Source organism: Sapajus apella, unplaced genomic scaffold (assembly GCF_009761245.1).
Source record: "Sapajus apella isolate SASKATOON/1434 unplaced genomic scaffold, GSC_monkey_1.0 scaffold2, whole genome shotgun sequence".
Lineage (NCBI taxonomy): Eukaryota > Metazoa > Chordata > Mammalia > Primates > Cebidae > Sapajus > Sapajus apella.
Genome location: NW_022436942.1, coordinates 74244833 through 74262416, shown reverse-complemented (window position 1 = coordinate 74262416; position 17584 = coordinate 74244833). Strand labels below are relative to the sequence as shown.

Here is a 17584-nt window from a genome sequence, read left to right as displayed (position 1 = left end):
AAAAAAAAAAAAAAAAGTAACGTATTCTGAGTAAAAGTCCTTGTCAGATGTGTGATTTGTAACTGTTTATTCCCCATCTGTGGTGTGTCTTTTCCATAGCTTAACATAACATTCCCATATTTTTTAAAGAGCCAAAGTTCTTCATTTTGATGAAACACCATTTATCAGTTTTTCTTTTATGGATCATGCTTTTGGTGTCATATCTAAGAAATCTTTGCCTACCCTGAGCCCTCAAAATTTATCTCCTGTGTATTTTTAGAAATATCAGATTTAGGTTTTGCGTTCAGGTCTGTGATCTCATTTGATTTTCTTTTTCTGTATGGGTTTGAGGTTCTTTTTCTTTTCTTCCTTTACTGAATTGACTGAATTGCCATGGCACCTTTGTTGAATTAAAACAAAAAGAATTTGTGGCCCAATTTCTGAACTCAATTCTATTTCTGTGTGTCCTTTCTACAGTATTGTGCTGGCTTGCTTACTCTACCCTAATTTATAGTAAACCTAGAACTCAGTTGATATAAGTACTTCCATATTTTTCTTTTACCACATTGTGTTGGTGGTTCTAGTTCCTTTGCCTTTTCATATAAATATATAGAATTTTTTAGCTCATCTGTTTCTGTACAACATCCTGCAGGGATTTTAATTGGAATTGAGTTGATTTTATAGATTGGTTTTAGAAGAATTGGCATCTTAACCATTTTTCGAGTTTGTGGTCAATTTATCTTTTTTACTTCTTTCTTTAGCATTGTAGTTTCAGCGTCTTTTGTAATATATGCAAGTATAAATGAGTTTTGGTGCTACTGTAAATGGTACTTTAAAAATTTCAGTTTCTAATTATTTATTTCTCACTATAGAAATATGATCGTTTGTGTCTATTGACCTTGTATTCAGTGATTGGATAAACTCAGTTTTAGTTCTAGTAGATATTTTTCTGTTAGTTCTTTAGGATTTTTTAATAGACAGTCCTGTCATATGTAAATAGAGACAATTATTTCTTCCATTTCAATTTGTATGCCCGTTATCTCTTTTTCCTTCCCTATTGTACCACGTGAAACTCAGGTATAATGTGGAATAGGAGTGGTGAGAGCAGACATTCTTACCCTTCAGTCTTTTGCCACTAAGTATGATGTTAATTGTAGGTTTTGGTTAATTACTCTCAAGTTTTTTTTTGTTGTTTGAAGAACAAAAGTCTATCCTAGGATCTATTTTAAAATTGTAAAATCGGGATAAAATTTTAATGGTATATTAAAATTTTGTCAGCCACGCAGCAATTGTGGTGAAGTTGGCATTGCCTGTGCATGCTCATTAATTGTTTAGTGTTCCGTAGTGCATGCCTGGAAAGCTGTAACACCTTAGTATTTCAGTTGACAAAGTATTTGAGAATGATTTGAGCGAGTTTGTTGTTTGTCTTTCCTTTGACATCCCCTGACAAGGTCAAGGTAACACCAACATTAAAACTTGCAAAATGATATCATGAGGAAAGAATTAGATGCGAATATGAGATATTAAGACAGGTAACCGGGTTTCTTCACTAAGTCAACTGCATATTTTAAAAAAAGGAAGTGAGCTGTACTTGATCAAAGAAGACTGAAGAGATAATTGGCAGACCTTGCTTAGAATATGATTTGATGCACACTAAAGTATTTAGGAATGGAATTTGCCATAAAGTTTTTCAAAATAAACAAAAAGAAAGGCTGGTTGCAGCAAGAGACACAACGTCAATAATTTGGCTTAGGAATTTACTGGGACATGTTATTCTGTTTTCTCCTTCCTTCTTTCTCTTCCGTCTCCCTCTTCCCCTTTCCTTCCTCCTCGCCTCCTCCCCTTCTCCTCCTCTTCTTCCCTCCCTCCCTCCTGCTCTCCCTCCTGGTCCTCCTTTTTTCTTTTTTTGAGACAGGCTTTCACTCTGTCACCCAGGCTGGAGTGCAGTGGTGGCATGATCATGGCTCACCGCAGTCTTGACCCTGCTGGGCTCAAGCAATGCTCCTGCCTCAGCCTCCAGAGTAATTGGGACAACAGGTGTGTACCACCATACCTGGCTAATTTTTATTTATTTATTTATTTATTGAGATGGAGTCTTACTCTGTAGCTAGGCTGGAGTACAGTAATGTGATCTCAGCTCAAAGCATTCTTCGCCTCGTGGGTTCAAGCAATTTTCCTGCCTCAGCTTCCTGAGTAGCTGGGACTACAGGCACGTGCAACCAGGCCCAGCTAATTTTTCTATTTTTAGTAGAGATGGGGTTTCACCTTGTTGGCCAGGCCAGTCTTGATCGTCATCTGCCCACCTCGGTCTTCCAAAGTGCTGGGATTACAGGCATGAGCTACTTTAATTTTTTTTTTTTTTTAAATTTTAGAAACGAGGTCAGGCTGTGTTGCCCAGGCTGGTCTTAATCTCGTGAGCTCAGGCAAGCCGTATGCCTTTGCCTCCCCAAAGTTTTGGGATTACAGCTGTGAGCCACCACATTCAGCCCTCTGTTTTCAAATATATTAGAAGATTTTAATATCAGAAGTTTAAAACAAGGTGCTACATAGGTGTCACCAGTGGAAGAAAATTCTGGAAATAAAAGTGGGACAGTCTTCACAAATGCTGCATCACCAGCACTCTATGGCACAAAAGATGGTTATGTAGGAAAATACTGTACCAGTGACTGGTTTGAAGAGTGACTTAGAAGAGGTAGACTTGGAATATTGATGTAGTTTTAGAAATTTTCGACTGCTTTATTTTGCTTATATTATCTGTTTTATGTGTGCATAATAGTGGAATATAATGAATAGGACTCAGTAAGTTTAAGGGAGCTCTCTGAATAATTGCAAAGTAAAAATTGTAAGTGATAACAATGATGTTATAGTTTGTCACCTTCCCCTCCTGTCCTGGTGGTTTACAAAATAATGGTGTATCTTAAAATTGATGGTGCCTTAGGGTCAGTGAAACACATTAGGAAAGAAAAGCAAATTAATGTGAAGTGTCCTTTTTATTGAGAAATTAGCTCTCTTTCAAACCCAAAAAAGTTCTACGTGAAAGATAAATGTATGAGAGGGAGCATAGATTCATGATATTTGCAGAACATTATTGGAAATTTTGGAATGTTTTATCTTGAGCAAAGACTATTGGTTGTTAGTAAGAATGTTTTTCTGTTTGCTGTATTTTATTTCTATTTCTCTTGCTATAAATAACATAACTTTTTCAGACAGATTGCTTCAGGCAAATTTGGTAAATCAGGATTAACCACATTAGGCAGGAAGACAAGAAGTTATTTGACATAACCAAGAAAAAAAATCCAGCTTTGTAATTTTCAAAAAGCCTAATAGATAAAAGGCCTGAATGTAGTTTTTGAAATGCTGTCTGATTTGAGAATATGGGGATACATTTTGGTATGTCTTCTGGTATGGTAAAAGCATTAAACGTGCCTTGTGGTTATAATGTGTGTTTTAATTCTGTTAAATTTTTTTCCTCTGAGTGCTTTTGTCAAGATAACAAGTAAAAGAGGAGTTTTTTCTTCTAGAAATGTTTTCATCCTTCTAATTTTTTGCTATCTTGCATTGAACTAGTGTAATTTAAAAGGATATTAACTGTCTTCTCTAGGGCATTTTGTGTGTTTATATTTATGAAAAGGAATTTTAGGAATGCATGGGGCATTGTTAATACATAAGTTGGAGGTTGGATTCTTTTGGTATTATAACATATTTCAATGTTATAACATATTTCAGAGGCAAACAGGATACTTCCCAAAATGTCAAACATTAACAAAATTATAAATTCAGGAAATAAATTTGATGTTTTAGGAAGATGTTATTTCCTGACAGTTTTTCTAAAATCATATCCTTTAGACCTTCAAAACATGTAAAGACATTTGTGTAAATCTGACACTTTTGGGATTTTTTTTCTCTCTAAAAACATTTTAGAACTTTGTTGATTTGTGACATTCTTTTTACCTTTAAGTAGGACTTTAACAAAATAAGTCTTTGTGACACTATCAAGTAGATTAATTTGAGAGTTTTAAATGATTGTAAACCTGAAGAAGCAGATTGTAAAAACATTTATGGGAGGGGTGTTATACCATGCCTCATATTTCAGACTTTAAAACCAGGACACATTACTTTCTTTTTGTACATAATTATTTTCTAACTTTGGGCAAATACTTAAAAGTACACTCTCTGTTTCAGTGTGAGATTATTTAAGTCATTTCAATTAACTCATTAACTTTGCTTCAGAAAAATGTTTTAAAAGTTTCTTTTTATTTGGATGTCCTTTTTACTGGTTCTTTTTTTTCTTTTTTCTTTTTTTTTTTCAGTTGTGGAAGAAGGACTCTGGGAAAATGGCCTTTCCTATGAATGTAGGACGCTGCTCTTCAAAGCGATCCACAATCTGTTAGAAAGGTAAGAGAAGGAACAGCAGAGAGTGGTCTGCAGACAACCAAGTATATTGCTAGATACCGAGAGTGCCTGTAATTTTCAAAAACTTTTCACTTGCAATGATTTATTGCGAGTATGAAAATTAAGTCATATAAATCTTTTGTATCTCTTTCTGTTAATGTAATTTGGAATTTAGAGAAGTTTTTGAAAGAGTACGAAGAACTCCCATATTCCCTGCCCTTCTGCGCTGCTTTTTTTTTTTTTTTTTAATTTATTCCCTAAACCGTTTGTACATTTGTAAACTCAAGATTGATTTCTTTTTTACTGTTAAGTATTTGGTGTATATTTCTTGATGACAAAGATATATTAGCACAGTATAATGATAAAAATTAGGAAACTTTAACATTGATAAAAAGGTATTATCTAACCTGTAGTTCAGGTCCCAGTGATATCTATTATAGCTTAACCTCCTAAGAGTCCATCCATGGTCATATATTAACATTTAGTTTTCATGTCTCCTTAAATCCGGAACAGATCCTTAGCCTTTCTTTTTCTTTCTTGACATTAATAATAGGAATAACATAGAAGTGACGTTGTGTTTTCAGCAGCCTCATATTGTCAATGTCTCATTATTAGTGATGTTAGCATGTTCTGTCATGTGACTGAGGTAATTTTCTGTCAAGTTTCTCCACTGTAAATTAATAAGTATTTTGTTAACTATGATCTTTGCCAATTTTGTATTTGTAATTAATAGGTAATTTGTGGCCAGATGCAATGAGATTATGTAATTACCCCGTTTCTCATCAAATTTTCATTTGTTTTAGCCTGCATTGGTAGTCCTTGCTTAAATCAGTTACTACCATTATGGCTATAATGTTAATTTTCAAACGCCGCCATTCTCTCTACTTTTATTAGTCAGCATCCTGTTGTAAGGAAGAGCTTTTTCATTTTCTCCCATTTTATTTCCTTATTTATCTTGTTATATAAATTTGGATCCATGGATTGTTATTTTATTCAGTGGATTACAGTTAATTTTTACCATCATTTATATTGATGCTTAAATTCTCCCAGATTGGTCAGAGGAAGCCCCTTTGTGATGGCCTGCTCCTGTGTCTTTTAGACGGATCCCTTCATTGTTGAAACATCCCTTTACTTTCTGGCCTAGCAATAGGTTGTTTTGAGGGGAGAAGTAGGTGAGAAAGAATGGGTTCATTAAGAGCTTGCATGAGAAAAACTTTTTACTTCTTTTCATGAGTCTGTATGTAGTACTTTCAGGTAATCAAAGCTGAAAGGATTTTCTAGTACTATTAAGTTTCTTATCCAAACTGTTGGCTGCGGTGGTTACCACTATAATATAACCGCTTAGGATACTTGAGCTACAGTTGATACGTTATTTCAGTTACCCAGAAAGACGTTTTCCACTGAAGATTTCTCTATTTCTCATTCTCAACTTTAGTTCCTAAGTGTGATTTGGCGTAGACCTAGAGCTCATCTGTTACTAAAGCATAGTATGCACGTGTCACCATTGGTTTAAGTAGGAGTTAAGTACTCTTAAGTATTCTGAATAGTAGGCATTTCTGTTTTCCATTGTAAAACAAAACAAAGTACATACAAACTTGATCCAAGAAAATGTGGAAAACTTACTGTTTCTATAATCCTGTGCCAGAATAAAGCTCTTGGTATCTCTACAGTAATTAATGCACCTTTAAGTATGGTTCTTTTTATATAAAATTATAGGGTATCTGGATCAAAGTATATTTTAAAATCGTAGCTCACTGTGTGTGTTTTTTAAAATATCCTGATTTATTCCTTTCAGAAGAATATGAATAAATGCGAAGTTGAATTGTATTCTTTTAAGTTTGGTACTGGCAATAGTAGCATGTTTCTTTGTTGGGAATTAGAAAAGCAGAAAAACTGGAAGCGGGGGAAGTGTAGGTAATTCCTTTGTTCAGAATTTGTGATGGAAATTGAAGTTTAGGTCAAATTGAACTATTATTTATAAGAAAATTGTCAGCCTGGGCAACATGGTGAGACCCCGTCTCTATAAAAATTTTAGTTAGCTGAGCACGATGGTGTGTTCCTGTGGTCCCAGCTGCTTGGGAGGTTGAGGTGGAGGATTGCTTGAGCCCAGGAGGTTGAGGTTGCAGTAAGTGGTGTTCATACCACCACACTCTAGCCTGGGTGACAGAGTGAGACCCTGTTTCCAAAAAAAAAAAAAAGTAAATATGTATAAAGTTTGGGATAGTTCTAAAGAACTTTGGGTTATTCCTTGGCTTTATTTCAGGGTCTGTTACTTGGACAGTTACCCTCATCTCACTAAGCCTTAGTTAACATACAGTAATTAAGTATAGGATACCATATACCTTGAGCTTTTGCTAGATGATAAATATATGTATCATGTGTGCCACATAATGCCTCACATACTATTAATGTCAGTAATTATTTATTTTTACCATAAATTTTATTATTTTATATACTTTGATTTGTATTCTTTCAAATTTCATTAGAATAGTTCCAGAATGGTCTATTTGAATCCTACAGTAGTTAATTTTGAAACAAATAAAACACCTTTTCTTTTAGAAAATAATATCAAACAAACCACCTTCATACAGTTTATTGGATGACTTCAGATTCTTTTGAGAAATGGTACTAATTCTGTTGTTCTTTAAGATAATAATTCTCTCTTTTTATCAAACATAATGTAACTTTTTTGTATGAAAATTACCCGCTTATGAGGTAGGAAAGCAATTTTAAATGATTGTTGTTGGCTCCATTTATTCATTGTCAACAGAACTTGGAGGAGTTAATACATGTTTGCTAATCTGTGGTGGTGAATATCATGAAAATTATACATGGCTCCCCAACCTGTTTGTTTTTTAAAGCTCAGCCATCGTTAGTGTTAGTGTGTATTTTATATGTGGTCCACCACAATTCTTCCAGTGTGACCCCAGGTAAAATCCAAAATGTTGGACACCTGTACAGCTGTTTGCTGTAATCTTTGAAAAATCTGTTTACAATATGGATTTATTGAGATACAGTTTACCATCTTATTCCTGGCAATTTTCTGTTAGGCCTTTTCATTTCTATTTAGGTAAGATGTGGATTTTGTGAGTTTCTGGTTTGAAAGCCAGAACTGAGGTTATTAAAACAGATCATCAAGGACTTTATCACTTGGAGAGTGTTTGTGTCTCCCTAGCCATTTTTCCTTAGTTTACATGTTAACAAAGCTGATACAGTGATTTATTATTTCCACTTCTTATTTTTAAAGCATACGATAGGTTTAATTAAAAGGGAATTTTATTTACTACCTTGAGAATCTCTCACAGCTAAGCAGGAGCCATATAAATTGACCTTCTTTCCAGAAGGCTGCAATTTCTATTGTATATAAAATAATGTTACTGAAGTGAGTTATTGAAAAATAACTTTGCTATAGAAATTAAGGAAATTTCACACAGAATAAGATAATTTCATTTGTCATTGCTATTGATTGGTGCTGAGGTAATCTTATACTGATGCTGTGTAAGTATTTTAAATTCTATGGTAATGTGACTTCAGATATTTTCATCTTTCACATACTCATTTCTCCTGTAACTCTTTAGTATTTGTTGACACTACATTGTATATATCTAACTAGGGTCATCTGTCTATTAAAAACACTAAAAATATCACTGCTACTTACTCAAGAGCATTTTCCATAAAGATATCAGACAGAAGATAACATAGTTAGCTTTAGTTTTATGTCTCTTTCTGGGGGTACACATTTGTTTAAGTCCTTTTCTTCACTTCCTTCAGAGATAGGAGATATTTTGGGTCTCAGCTCTGCCCATTAACTGTGTGACACATGCCAGTGACTTAAGCCTGCTGAGCCACTGTTCTTTCACCAGCAAATGGTGAAGGGTTCTTTGGCTCAGCACAGTACTTTTCTCATCGTAAGAGCTCAATAAATGGTTAACTATTGTTGATGTTAGCTAAGAGAAGTATCGATACTACCTTTTCAGAGTTGGAGATAAACATTAAAAGTCACATAGTCCATTTTCCCAGCTAATTCTGGAATCCCTTTCTGTAATATATATATATTTTTAGACAGAGTCTCGCTCTGTCACCTGGGCTGGAGTGCAGTGGCACGATGTCAGCTTACTGCAACCTTTGCCTCCTGGTTTCAAGTGATTCTCTTGTCCCAGTCTCCTGAGTAGCTGGGATTACAGGCTCACACCATCACTTCTGGCTAATTTTTGTATATTTAGTAGAGACGGAGTTTCACCATGTTGTCTGGCTGGTCTCAAACTCCTGACCTCAAGTTATCTACCCACTTCAGGCTCCCACAGAGCTAGGATTACAGGCGTGAGCCACTGTACTCGGCCTTATAATATCTTTTTTACATTGTCATCCATCCTCATTTTGAATACATACTTCCGGTTAAGTGACAACAGGTTCCCAAAGAGTTCTTTTTATCTTTAAAGAGTACTTAGTATTAGAAAGGCTTATGCTGAGCAAAAATCTGTCTTCCTCTAACTTTCATTTCTTTTTTAACTCTATTCTTTGGGATCATTTATAATGCAACTAATTCTGCTTCCATGTGATAGCCTTTTTGATGTCTTGACCCTCTTGAATACTTCCTTTTTTTGTTTGTGGTTCTTAATATGTGATACTGAATTCCTCACCTTTTCTTTCCAGCCTTCCAGATATCCACCCAGTTGGTCCTATTCTCTTCATTTTGGCCTGCTTCAAGATACAATAAGTGTTTTATGAAGCATTCGGTCAGGTTAGACGCAGTTATGCTGCAGTAACAAAGACCTAAAAAATCCTAGTAGCTCGTACAGTAGAGGTTTATTTCGTGCTCATGTCGCATGTTCACTGTGAGTCACTGATTTTAGTACTATATCTTCTTCCCTCCAGAACTCATGCTGGCAGGGCAACCCCTGGCTAAGACTTGCTGGGCCCATGCTAGAGAGCACAGAGCAGTGGTGGAGCACATGGTCGATTGTTAATGCTTTTGCTGAGAAATTCTGTATCCCATTTCTGCTCACATTTCATTGGCCAAGACAGCACCAACCTTAAAATCTAATGCATGACAAGGTATCATCTTTCAGTAGTAAGATACCAAAGTTACATGACCAAGCTTGATATCAGTGGTACAGGAAGGGATAGCGTGTATTTATATAGTATATACATTGGGATAGTATACATTTGGGAAAGGAATATATCTACCATACCTCTTAATTGAGTTATCTTCCCCTTCGGATACTGTAAACTGTCTTCCAGACAGCTGGCCAGTTATGTTACTGAAACAGTTATGTTTCTGAAACATGCCTATGGATATATTTATACCTGGTTTTTAAAACTTTGAGTTTTATTGGCTTCTTTTGGTACATTTTAAATTTATAATTGTTGGAATTTCAGTATCTGAGTATTTAGACATTCTGAATTTTACAGTTTTTATGCTTATTTTTTCTCCCTTTTGAAAAAGTAAATGTGCTTCCTGTTTTCTTAATGACCAGTTATCTTTTTTTTTGAAAAATGCTCGGAATGATAAAATGCCATTAATGTAGTTTTTACTTACAAAGAATCTCTGCTAGTCTCCCCTACTTCTTTCCATCCCTTCCCTCTTTCTAATAAGGCACCAGTTCAGATTGTTCTTCATCAGTATTCAATTTAGGGAAATTTTGTTAGATTATTTATCATGAACTTCTCAAAGGTTACACTTTGTGTTTTAAGTTTAGATTGCCTCACACCTTAGTGAAAAGTACTTTGGCCATCAATAGATGATGGCAAAAACCAAACAAACAAATAAAAAAAAATCCTGCAATCATTTTTCTTCATTTGGCATTTTTAGTATTGCAGACTTAATGGCTGTTACTTTATGTTATGAGAGTTGATATAAGTTTTCATAATATACCATATCCTTTTCACCTAATGCTATCAAAATGAAGTAAAATATTGGGTGGAAAAGGTTTTAAAAAGCTGGAAAATATGTGCAGTTAAAAAACTTTAAAGAGTTTTTATTATTGTTTCAGTGATTTGCACCACATGTGGGACTTAAGAAAATCTTGCTTTTCTAGCTATGTAAAGATACTTAAAATGTCTGACACAGTGCTGCCAAGTTGGCATTATGTGCATTAGTATACTTTAAATTTTCTTAACTTTTTACAAAAAAATATATAAGTTAATTTCAATGGAAAGCTTATTTGTTTTCTCTCACATGCAAATCATTGCATACAAGAGAAGATTACTTGGGTCTTTTGAAGCTGTTATGCTTCACCATGTCCATACTTACTTAGGGAGACTTTAATCTGTGAGTAACTGACATTTGTAAAACGTAACGGCTCTTCAGGGCAGTCCACTGGTGCTGCTGTGCTAATGGGTTGTCAGCACATTTACCCCATGGTAGTTTATAACACAGCTATAAAATTGCCTTTGGCCCAGAGCTGCTCAGTTTGCCAAGATTCAGTGTTTAGAGTTAAGGTATTTTACTTGGAAAGTAGAATGAAAATAGTGTGTGGAAAATTGGAATTATAATTATGATGACATTAGCATTATGTTTGTTCCTATCTTTCAGTGTGTTATGTTACTGTAATAGAGGTGATTATCAAAGGGCAAGTGAGCAATGTCCGTGGATGTGGTGGTTAAGGGATTTCAGAGTAACATACTCACTGGAGCATGGTGGCACGCACCGTCCTAGTTGAAGAATGGTGATGTAACATTACAATATTGAGAGTCCTTGGGTATAATGTGGTAACAGGAGCAAGAAATGAGTAATCAGTAAATTCCCATCTTATTGAAATAACTTTATTTCTCTAAAGGAAATACGAGAATAGTCTTTAGACTTAAGGAACGTATACTTTAATGAAAGAGACAGTACAAACATTGTAGACACAAGTGACTGAAAGCACATGTCTACAGTATTTGTAAATGTCTAGAAAGAAACAGTCACCCTATGACTAACCAGTTTGTGCAGCTATTTAAATTAAAAAAAAAAAAAATTGATCTGAGAGCAGTGGCTTGTGCCTCTTAACCCAGCTACTTAGGAGGCTGAGTCAGGACGATTGTTTGAGGCCAGGAGTTTGAAACCAGCCTGGGCAACATAGCAAGACCCATCTCTAAATAAAAATAAAAGTAAATTAACTAAATAAAAGATAATTAAAAATTACCTGAATGTGGTGACATGTGCACTTGTAGTACCAGCTATTTGTGGGGCCAAGACTGAAGGATGGCTTGAGCCCAGGAGTTTGAGGCTGCAGTGAGCTCTGATCTGCCACAGCATTCCAGCCTGTGCAGTAGAGTGAGACCCTGCCTCTAAATGTAAATAAATAAATAAATAAACGATTGTTTTGGTAGTTGGAGAGTGAGATTAGGTGCTAAAAGTTTAAAACTGGAGGAAAGTCGGGTGTGGTGGCTCACACCTGTAATCCCAGCACTTTGGGAGGCCTAGGTGGGCGGATCACGATGTCAGGAGTTGGAGACCAGTTTGACCAACATAGTGAAACCCCATCTCTACTAAAAATACAAAAAATGTAGCCGGGCATGGTGATGGGTGCCTGTAATCCCAGTTACTTGCGAGGCTGAGGCAGGAGAATCACTTGAACCTGGGAAGCAGAGGTTGCAGTGAGCCGAGATCGTGCAATTACACTCTAGCCTGGGCAACGAGAGCGAAACTTTGTCTAAATAAATAAATAAATAAATAAATAAATAAATAAATAAACAATCTTCTTTAAATTAATGAAAATACAGGGATCACTTGGGAAGGGTTTCTTCAGCCCCTCAATTATATGGGTTTATTTTATTTAGTTAGGAATTGGGAGCATTGTAGTTTCCAGAAAGGAGACTTGTTTGCATATATGTTTGATCTGGATTGGAATGATGAGGAAAAGGCTTTGCTGCTGATGAAGATATTCTAGTATGAATTAATATAAAATTTAGCCTATGTGAACTGCTCTATAATTCGATGATTAATAGAAGATGTAATTTTGTTGCGGTTATTGTAGCGAAATCTATGAAAACTTAGAATAAAGCAAAGCTAGTGCTGGGCTGCCTTCTATACCTCCCAACTGTCTCATCTGGGGAATGGCTTCCTAAGCTCGGCTATGGCTGCTCTGGTGACATTTTTAATCTTCCATCAGGTCTGCCTGTGGCTTTGGGATTAGAGTTTGGGGTGCAAACTTTGGAATCAGGCTGCATTTGTACTTAATTATTCAGAGCCATATGGCATGATACAGAAACATTAGCTATACACATACACACAATCTGATTTCATTTTCATTTCTCAGCAGCTGTTTTGTTTTTGAAATAGTGATTTTGGGGAAGATGGTAGGGGTTGGGAAGAGAAATAATTTCCTAGTACTATTGCTTAAAGACCGTTTCATAAATCTGGCATCACAGTGATCTTGCAAGATAATATTGTACTACTTCACTGCATTGTATCATATTTTGATAGTGAAGTCATTTAGAAAATCTCAGTAATAATGACTGGGATTACTGAGAAGAGAACTACATAATTGGTATGTAGTCTTAGCACTATTTATGATTATATTGATTTGAAACAATTTTTGGCAGATGGAGTGTGTTTGCTAAGTTTATTTATTTGTGAAGTTAAGTATAAATTTTGACCCTCAAAGGTTGATAGAGTGTTTAAAAAGGGAGAAATTAAATTTCTTATATAATTTTTATATCTTAGAATTATCTGTCATTAAGAGATTTGCAAATTATATTCCTCAAAATATAAGTAAAGCATTTGGGCATCAGTGCTGCTCATACTAAACATTTTTTAGTATCTATGTGATTTCCTGCATATTTAGTATCTACTATGATTTTAATCTTCAATGGGATATGATGGGCTATAGAGAAGTGAAATATGTAGACTTTTTTCCCCCTCAAACACTGACAGTCTCATTGTTGAGAATACATACACATAAAAAAATTCAAGTAACAGTACGAGACTACCCATAAGTAGTGACTGTCAACCAGAAGAATACCAGCATTACATTATGAATAGGAAAATACTCTTTGGTATATGGCTTTCATTTCTCATCTATTTATTGAGCCTCTTCCAGTATAAGAGTACATTTAAGCATGTTTACATAATGGGCACTTAAATATTTGTTGAACATTGTCAGTGAATAAGACAGACCCTATCTGTACTCCTTAAGAACTGATGGTTTTATGGGGGAAGAAAGCTGTAGAACTTGATCATTACAACTCAGTGGTGAAAGTGCTGATTTGTAGATGTTAGTGTACTGCGTAGGCTTAATCTGGGACAGAAAGAATGAACTAGAGGAGAAGGGAGACGAAAGAGATTTCAGGCCAAAGCAGGGTTAGTAGACATTAGTGGTATTATTTGATATGGAAATTCAGAGCTGAGGATGTGCTTCATAGTTTACCAACTCTGTGTAACTGTGTGCAATGTTTTGCTCTTCCACACATTTTTCTGAGGAAAGAATTTATAATGTCTTTCATTAATTTTTGTTGTTGTTGTTTTGTTTTTGTTATAAGATCTCGCTCTGTCACTCAGGCTAGGGTGCAGGGGTGCCATCCACAGCTCATTGCAGCCTTGATCTCCTGGGCTCAAGTGATCTGTCCACCTCAGCTCCCTGAGTAGCTGGGACTACAGGTGTGCGTGACCATACCCAGCTAATTTTTATATTTTTTATAGATAAAGGGTTCCACTATGTTGCCCAGGCTGGTGTCAAACTCCTGGCCTCAAGCTATTCTTCCACTTCGGCCCCCCAGAGTGCTGGGATTATAGGCATGAGCTACCCTGCCTGGCTCATTAATTTTTTTTTTTTTTTTTTTTTTTTGGTCTTGCTCTTCACCCAGGCTGGAGTGCAGTGGTGTGATCTTGGCTCACTGCAGCCTCCACCTCCTGGGTTTAAGTGATTCTCTTGTCCCAGCCTTCTGAGTAGCTGGCATTACAGTTGCCCGTAACAACACCTGGCTAATTTTTGTATTTTTGGTAGAGACGGGGTTTCACCATGTTGGACTGGCTGGTCTCAAACTCCTGACCCCAGGTGATCCGCCCACCTCGGCCTCCCAAAGTACTGGGATTACAGGGGTGAGCCTCCAAGCCCAGCCAATTTTTTTTTTTTATTATACATCCATGACCCAAAAATGCTTGAGAACCAAGGACTGTGTGCCTCTGTATAGTCTACTGTTGAGTCAGCATATTCCAATGTATCAGTTAGGGCTTCTTTAGCAAGAGCACACCTCCTTCTCTCTCATTTCCTCCTGTAGCCACATGGAAATACTTTCTGTACTGCCTAATCTGGGAGGGACTGTGTATGTATCCCCCATCTTTGCCCCAGTACTTAAAAAACTGAGTGAAAACAATTCTATGCTGTTTTCCTTTCGTTGTGTAGGAAATCATTGATCACGGAGAAACTCATTAGCAAATGAAAAATCTGTGAGTTATTTGTGACTCTCATTTGGAAACACACGGTTTCAGATTGAAGCATCGGTAGTTTCCATGGCTGTTTTGTGTATAAGTAATACCAACTTTTTGTTGATGCTGCCTAAGAAATAAGACCTGTAGTGGGAGCTCAGGGAGATACATTCACACAGAGTTAGCCTGTCAGATAGCATTTTCATCAGCTTTTTGTCTCTTGCTTTTGTCCTTGAGTGGTCTTGACTGTGTACTGCTCTTCCACCCTCCAGACCTTGTTTGTTTTTTCTGGAATGAAGTCAGCATATAGAATTTGTGACTTTTACATGATAGAAGAGCAAATAAACTTTTACATGTTGTCCCCTTTAGTCACAGATACTTTATCTGCTTTTATGTCATATTATACCCTCTATAGCCTTGGATTTTTCTTTCTGCACACTGTAAATTTATGATTTATTATTGAATACATGGTTCTTTTGAATTCTGACCTTTAAGACATGATATGAGGAAATAAATAATTTTTAAAACAATATTTACTAAGTGAGGATGTGTGTTAACTGGAAGACTGTTAAGTGTTTGATATGACTCCATACCTATTATGTGCCCTATTGCGTTTATTCTCAGCATTCTCAATTTTAAAATTTACCTTCAATTTTATAGTGGCTTTGGGAGAATAAAGAAGCATTATCACATTAAATAGACCCATAATTTAGCAAGGTACATTTGGATTTAAGAAATAGGGAAATAATTGTGAAAATGTGACAGCCTGAGAGTTGGTATATGCTAGTTATTAAATGTCCTGGCTCTGTGATCAGATATACCTGGGCTTGCGTGCAGCTCTGCGGTTTATTATCTGGATGACAGTCTCACTGTGCCTCGGCTTCTTCTTCTATAAAAGTTGCCATTGTAATACCCATCTTTTATTATTATTACAAGAGTTAAACGAGGTACTGTGCCTGGTAATCAAACCAGGTAGTAGTGGTGTAGTGATTCTGATAGTAGTGACTGATAATATTATTGCAGAAACTTGGTATCAAACACTAGAGTTCTAGTGGAAATATGTTTGTATGTACTTTACTAAAAAATATAATTAAGTCTCCTAGCTAGTGAATAAATTATAGAGATACTTTTTCAGTTTTGCTTCTTGAGTACTTTCTCCTCAGGTGGGTATGCCATATTTCCTATTCTAAATTTAATGGAGTCACAGCCTTTACCCCTAAAAAGCATTTTTTCAAAACTTACAAGCTTAGGAAAACAGATTTGGTTACTCCAAAAATGTTTTTCTTCGTTGTGAACAATGAAGATTGCAGTAAAAGTTTATTTTCAAAGTAAAACCAGTTGAGCCCAGTGACTTTTTGGTATGGTCGTGCTCCAAATTAACTGTGCCCAAAAGGAGTTCCATTGTGGTCATCAGAAACTGTTAACATTTACTAACCCATCTAACCTGTAATGAGTTGGGTGAAGGCTTGAATTGTTTCCATCCTCTTTGATGGCATGGAAATTACAGAGGCAAAAGCCATGTGCAGAATTGCCTCAATATGGAATTAATAATTGGCTACGTAGCTCTTTTACTGGTAAGTAGAACCTTGTATAGAAGAATTCCGTTTAGTGGTCTGACATCTTCTCTTACAAAATATGTATCATTTCATTGAATACTGTTAGAGATAACTGTATTTCACCAGTATTTCCAAATGTGTGCATTTCCCCCCACATTTTTGTTTTTAAAAATCAGGTATACTCCTTACAATCCATGGCATCCATAGTCAGCCAGGTGGCAGTTAAGATATAGTTGTCATTTGCCTACACATGAGCAAACTTGGTCATAACTCTGTATTGTTGTCACTTCAGCTGAATTGTGTGTATTACTGTTACAAGAGTTGCATTCACTTGCCATTTAACATGTCTTCAAAAAGACGTGTTAGAATATCCTGTGATTTGACATTGAAACAACATACGTAAGTGACATGCAAACAAGTGGGGCACAGCTTATTTATGAGTAAAGCAGATATTCATTATAGAAGACAACAATTGCAATTCCTTGCCTCTCTCAAAGCCATAGCCAAGTGCTTTATTGTGCCTATGAAAATAAAATAGAATACCTGAGAGAAATCTGTTGTCACTGAGATGCCTGCTAAAGCATTGCCTATCACATGCCAAGCAAAAAAAAAAAAAAAAAAGCATTAAAACCTGCAGGATGGGCTGGGCGTGGTGGCTCACGCCTGTAATCCCAGCACTTTGGGAAGCTGAGGCGGGTAGATCACTTGAGGCCAGGAGTTCAAGACCAGCGTGGTCAACATGGCAAGACCCCGTCTCTACTAAAAGTACAAAAATTAGCTGAACATGGTTGTGTAGGCCTGTAATCCCAGGTACCTGGGAGACTGAGACAGGATTATCACTTGAAACTGGGAGGTGGAGGCTTCAGTGAGCTGAGGTCACCCCACTGCCCTCCAGCCTGGGCAACAGAGCGAGACTCTGTCTCAAAAAATATAAACAAACTTGGAAGATGTGTGTCAGTGGCTTGGAAGAATGTCTCTGAAGTTCTCTTAAGAAATGCTGTATTCCTTACTATGCAGCCATAAAAAACGATGAGTTTGTGTCCTTTGTTAGAGACGTGGATGAACCTAGAAACCATCATTCTCAGCAAACTGACACAAGAACAGAAAACCAAAACAAACACCGCACGTTTTCAGTCATAGACAGGTGATGAGCAATGAGAACACTTGGGCACAGGGAAGGGAACAGCACTCACAGGGCAGGGTGGGGTGGGGTGGGGGGATGGAGACAGCAAACCACCATGGCATGTATGTACCTATGCAACAATCCTGCAGGATGCAGGATGTGCACAGGTACCCCAGAGCCCAA

The 17584-nt window shown here is 36.4% G+C and overlaps 1 protein-coding gene across 3 annotated transcripts in view; it reads left to right on the top strand.

Moving 5' to 3' along the window:
- MED13L (mediator complex subunit 13L) overlaps window positions 1-17584 on the top strand; it is a 309612-nt gene that overhangs the window by 155821 nt on the left and 136207 nt on the right. For all 3 annotated transcript variants that reach the window (XM_032285834.1, XM_032285838.1, XM_032285836.1), the window contains one exon: window positions 4290-4374. In XM_032285834.1, the coding sequence (XP_032141725.1) occupies window positions 4290-4374 (85 nt within the window). The remainder of the gene's footprint in view (window positions 1-4289; window positions 4375-17584) is intronic.